The sequence below is a fragment of the Perissodus microlepis genome, chromosome 16 (genome assembly GCF_051167445.1).
Source record: "Perissodus microlepis isolate ML-2025 ecotype Zambia chromosome 16, ASM5116744v1, whole genome shotgun sequence".
Taxonomy (NCBI): Eukaryota; Metazoa; Chordata; class Actinopteri; order Cichliformes; family Cichlidae; genus Perissodus; species Perissodus microlepis.
Window position 1 is genome coordinate 30,878,155 of NC_140476.1, and position 5,877 is coordinate 30,884,031.

At 40.4% G+C, this 5,877-nt stretch overlaps 1 protein-coding gene across 1 annotated transcript; it reads left to right on the plus strand.

The window, feature by feature from the left end:
* Positions 1-3,006: 3,006 nt before the first annotated feature.
* Positions 3,007-5,134, plus strand: olig2 (oligodendrocyte lineage transcription factor 2). Its single transcript, XM_084908728.1, has 2 exons — positions 3,007-3,112; positions 3,549-5,134. The coding sequence occupies exon 2, from the start codon at positions 3,571-3,573 to the stop codon at positions 4,390-4,392; it is 822 nt and encodes a 273-aa protein (XP_084764854.1). The 5' UTR covers positions 3,007-3,112; positions 3,549-3,570; the 3' UTR covers positions 4,393-5,134.
* Positions 5,135-5,877: the final 743 nt, after the last annotated feature.

Sequence of the window (5,877 nt, forward strand, 5' to 3'; positions counted from 1 at the left end):
CTCACATATGCTCCTCCTCACTATTGGTATTCACCACTGCACTGGGCCTAACGCCACCCAGACTGATGGACAGAAACAGAGATAGAATTAAAAAGATGGGGACGATGCTGATGAAGAGCAGAGATGGATAGGAGTCAAAGTTGCAAGATGAGTGAACATGTTACCAACACCACTGTTCACATACCTTGTTTTTAGGTTTCAGTTGTGGCTGTTTCCCTCAATTTGGCTGTCAAATAATTTGAAAACTGAATAGAGCATCCAAGGAACTCTCTTTACTATTTGAACATGACTGTTTTGCTCCTGTTCAAAAACCTGAGATCATAAATGAAGGGTTTTCCCAGTTTTGGTAAGAAAAAGACTTAACTGCCACTCACAAAGCCCTTTGAGATGAACTGGAGTGCAGACTGCAAAACAGACCTTATCACAGCATCAGCATTACCAAAGCACTTGTGGCTGAATGAGCGCAAATCCTCAGCCAGGTTTAGAAATCTGGTGCAAAGAATGAAACCAGAAGAGCGGAGGCTGCTAAAGAAACAGATTTATTCCCATGGTCTGGAAATCACATGGGTGCAATGCTGTTGTCTGTTTTTTTTTTTTTTTAAATAAAATAATAATCTGCCAATAATCTGTCTGCTTGGTCATTATTAATCAGGTTTGGTATTTATTTATTCACAAATAGTCTCTTTCCTGTTGAGTGCTGTTTTCTGGCAATATAGAAAATACTTGTAAATAATTTTGAGGTAAATTAACTGCAACCATGTGGATTGGGGGGCAGTTTCCAGCTGCTGCAATATAAAACACACACAGAGAGCTGTATAGGTTTTCTCTGAATCTTAGGAAACTTAGGAATTATTTTTTTCCTGTTGAAATATCAGCCTTTCTCACTGACATACCAAAAATCAATTTCTGTTAATACATTAAGAAAAATATGTTATGCACAAAAAGTTATTTAAAAACAAAAAACAAAAAACAAAAAAAAACTCTATATAAATAAGTAAAATAAATAAATACATAATTGAAATTATGACAACTTTCCAGAATGTTTCAAGCTGTCGTTACATTCTTGCTGGGAGGTCAACTTCGTGGTAGAGAGTGAAATGAGGATGCTAGAAGTAAAAAGAAAACCCTGCGGAAGAGGAGAGCATGTGTCTCATTGTGAATCCACTTGCAACACTGAGACTGTGGGAATGTTTAATGAAGCAGGGGGGTGGCAAGGATGCAAACCTCCTTATTTAAAATGCCACTTCATTAGCATAATCTTATTTAACGGGAGCAGGCCTAAACACGCGAACGCAATGGAGGAGCCAAACTAGCAAATATAGGCTCAGGAAGAGGGAGGAGAAAAACGGGGGCGGTGGGTGGGTTTGTGTGCGTGCGTGTGCGCGTGTGTATGGTACGCTAAAGCACACTCACCCGCTAATGACCTTGATTTTTTGACACCTGAAGGGCTCCTAACTGAAAGATGACGGTTGGAATGCCAAATTTTCCGACTGGCCGTCAAATCGACCATGACTCCGCACAAACTTAGTTCCGGTCAACTAGCTTTCTAAATCAGTGCGCAAGGCGCGTAAAACGGAGGGTAACTATGGCAACAGTCTTCCGTTTACGAAAACTTAGCTGAAATAAAGAAGAGATAAATTTAAAAAAATAATAATAATTAAAACTTTTTTTTTCATTTTTGTCATTGCCCTATTGACCTTCTGAAGTTGTTTGTACTTTTTCTTTCTATCTTTGCTAGTTTGCTTGTTTTTTTTCCCCTTGGTGAATTTCTTTTCTAAATGAATAACACACACACACACACACACACACACACACACACATATATATATATATATATATATATATATATATATATATATATATATATATATATACATATATATATATATATATATATATATATATATATATATATATATATGATGAATGAGAAAGATTGAAAAATAATACTAGAAAAACTAATAATTATTTTATGTATGTTTCGCCTGGTGCAAAGTATCTATAGGCCTAAGTTACAAATGTTAACCCCATCAGAGGTGTTCCTCAGTCCGCCTTTTATTTAACCAATAACTCACCCTTATGAAAACAGATAAACTTGTAGAGGCAATTAGGGCTCTTTGCGTCCGACTGCACAACACTTGTCATATTGTGGCACAATGCATGCTGTCAGTTTCAGTTAGGTCCGAGTGCAGACCACCGGTTTAGGCCCTTATGTCACGGCTCAGATAACCGCCAGCGGCAGGCCACGGAGTTGTGGCTCACTGCAGTCTAATTGAAATATTGCGGATCATAACGGTTAAAGGCAATTTTACACACTTCATTAATTAACGTTAAAGATGCACTTCAACGGCAGCTGCTGGCAGACAGCGGGTACAAACGGAAAACACTGTACTAACTCAAACACTGCAAGCAGGAAACATATTGCACTGCTTATTAGGTTTCGATTGGTAATCTGTGTTCAGCCGAAGGGGCGACACTGACTCTCCTTTATTGTTTATTATTAATATATATAAAAAAACGAATTCATGATCAAAACAAATCTCATTTAGGCTACTTCATTAAAAAAAAAGATACATGGAATTCAAGCACATTTTAAATGAAATTTAATCACAATAATAATAAAAAAGGTTTCATATACGTTAGGCCGATTATTTTTATTTTTTTTAAAGTTTGATTTACTGTATTGCTTTTCCCTAATTATTTTTCACTTATAAAAGGGAAAGAAATGCGTCTTATTCCATGGCTTATTGTAATAAAAATCCATCCATACAGGCGGGCCAATATTTTCACAAGAAGGGCCCATATGTAGGACGGAGTGTGTCTGATTTCACTTAATAGTGATGCTGGGTGTTGGTAATTACATCAGGCTGGAGGTCCCTCCGTCAGCCTCCTCTCCCTCTCTCCTCCCTTTGCGCGGAGCTGATTGGTCGCCGGGAGGCAGCTTGGACAGAAACTGCGTTGTCCTGGTGACCCGGCCTCTGTGCACCCCAGCCCACTATAAAACCCCGCGGATGCACGCAGGCGTGCCAAATGGGCTGTCAGATGCGACTTGGAGTAACAAGTGGATTTGACGTTTAGGTTTTTCTCTTCATCGCGCCTGCAAACACTCTCGGTAGGTGTTTTATTATTTATTTTCTGTTAGGTTATCCTGATAATTAGTGTCAGTATACACAGATTGTGTTTCTGCTTTAATTATTCTCAGAAAAAAAATATCAGAAAATACCAGAAATAACCAGAAATAAAATAGGACGCTGATTACTGGCTGCTGCATATAAAAGATGGGGAACTCAACAAATAACTTTTATATGGTTTTCTTTCTTTTTCCATTCTGTGATTGTGTTATATCAAAGTTAAATCACATCACAAAGTTTCATCTGTGTTAACATATTTTATGAGGCCTACATTGATTTAATTTTTTTTTTTAAAGAAATGAGCAGATTCTCATTATCAGAATCGAAATGGGTAAGATGAGCTTGGGTTGGTCGATATGTGGATTTGAGCTTTCGGTAAAGTAACTCAGAAGTTTACTTTTTTGTTGTTTTTCTCAGATTAGCGTGTGAGACCCGGATCATGGACTCAGATACAAGCCGCGTGTCAAGCAGACCGTCCTCTCCCGAGGTGGACGACATCTTCATGTCTACTTTGAAGAAGTCTGTGCACGGCTTCTCCGGCGCTGTGTCCTCTACGCAGAGTGACTCTCCGTCAGAGATCCCCGGTCTGCGTGGCCTCTCCGCCCTCGACGAGGACTCTCTGTCGCTCCGGATGGCATCCAAGAAAGACCGTAAACTCCTCTCGGAGAACGAGCTGCAGGCGATCCGCCTCAAGATAAACAGCCGCGAGAGGAAAAGAATGCACGACCTCAACGTGGCCATGGACGGGCTGCGGGAGGTCATGCCCTACGCGCACGGACCGTCGGTGCGTAAACTCTCCAAAATCGCCACGTTGCTGCTGGCGAGAAACTACATCCTGATGCTGAGCAACTCTCTGGAAGAGATGAAGCGACTTGTAAGTGAAATCTACGGCAGTAGCGGACATCACAGCGGCTTCCACCCGTCAGCATGTGGGACTATGACACACGCGGGGCCCGTGCCGGGACACCCGGCGGCATCTCACGCATCGCACCCCGGGGTACATCACCCTCTCCTCCCGTCGGCGGCTGTCTCCACTGCCTCTCTTTCCGCGCCCGGTATCTCTGCCGTCACTTCAGTCAGACCCCACCACGGACTTCTCAAAGCGCCCACTGCCAGTGCGGGGCCCTTGGGCAGCAGTTTCCAGCACTGGGGCGTTGGCACCGGCATGCCCTGTCCGTGCAGCATGTGCCAAGTCCCGCCTCCGCATGTGTCCAGCATGAGCACCGTCACCATGCCGAGGCTCACCAGCGACTCTAAGTGACTCCAAGCAAAGCTGAACTTTTCTCCGGGGGGTGTTAAAGACTTATCTCCCAACTTTATCGTGCTTTTATTTATCTTTGTTGCCGAATCCGTTGCGTCAACGGAGGCATTTAAGACCAATGCATTGGTTTTCTTCACTGGGACTTTGGTGTTTTTGAAACTAACTCGGTGTTTCATAGTAATTAACCTCTGTTTTAACCGGTCTTTTCTTCACAGAGCTCCTGCAACACACACAAACGTTTTCTTGCGACTGGGAATCGCTCATGGCCCACATACGTGTTTCCATGCAGTTTGTTTCACATTTATTCCAAAAATACTTTCCCGTTCTGTGGTACCGCAGGAAAAAAAAGTCCCCAAAAGTTGAATCAAACCACAAATATAGGATGTAAATATCTAGATGGACTGTTCTGTTTAAATAGTCGGAGATATATATTAGAGTCTTGTAAATGTCCAGGAAGACTCCGCCACCCCACCTCCTCACATCTTGCACCTGCTATAATTATTCTGTCCGCCTCATTCAATGCTCCTCTCCCTGTTTTCTCCTCGGTAGGCTGTTATTCACTGTCAGACGCACACAGCGACCATTTCTTTATTTTTTTAATTACAAAAAAAAAATAAAAATAAAAATAAAAATTTGAAAATGATATTTATTTACTTATTTTGGAGGGGACGTTCAGACGAATCTCTGATTATGTTGGGGTTTGAAATGTAAAATAAAGATGAATATTGAAATGAGAAAAACATTTTGTGGTGGTTTTGTTTTTATTTGTTTTTCATTTTTGTGGATAAATACATTTAAAGGAGACTAAAAGCAGCATTTATAGCCTGTAGCAGGAGGGCAGTACTGAACAGGGTTATTCAGTATTATTACATAATAACCAGCGAAATTACACATCATAAGCACAAGTTATTTTGTTTTCGTTTTAAATTGTAGTGTTTAGACCTTCAAGGCCAATTAAATGTTTATCATGGGAACAAAAAGTTTTCCGCCTCAGCTAAAACACCTTAGCACTCTTTAAAAAAAGTTTTTATTTTTAATCAGTTTATTTTCATTATTATTCCATATAAAACCCAATCAGCTTAGATTCAGTTCTCAACCAAAAAAACAAAAATAAAAATATAAACATATCGGCATTTAAATAATAAATCTCAGCCTAATTATTGGTGTTATATAAAAGCAGTTACGAGCATTTTATGAAAAAGGGCTTCATTAAAAAGAACAAGTTTGACTATAAACGTTTTCTCGGATATATAACAGAGTGCCCAAAGTAATTTTTCGTCATGTTATGAGCCAACAGCAATGTTGCCACATGAAAGAAACTTTTCAGAGCTCGTCTCTTCTGCTGGATGACACTCACTGTTTTTCATTATTCACAGTTGTGCACAATGTGGCTTCAGCTGGTGGAGAATGAGCTTCATTCAGCAAACAGTGATGACTTTTAGCCCACTGACACCTGTCTGTCTATCCAACTGAATGTTTCTTCCT

Bases quoted from the DNA above. Each gene is read 5' to 3' on its own strand.
- olig2 (XM_084908728.1), top strand. From the start codon at position 3,571: ATGGACTCAGATACAAGCCGCGTGTCAAGCAGACCGTCCTCTCCCGAG.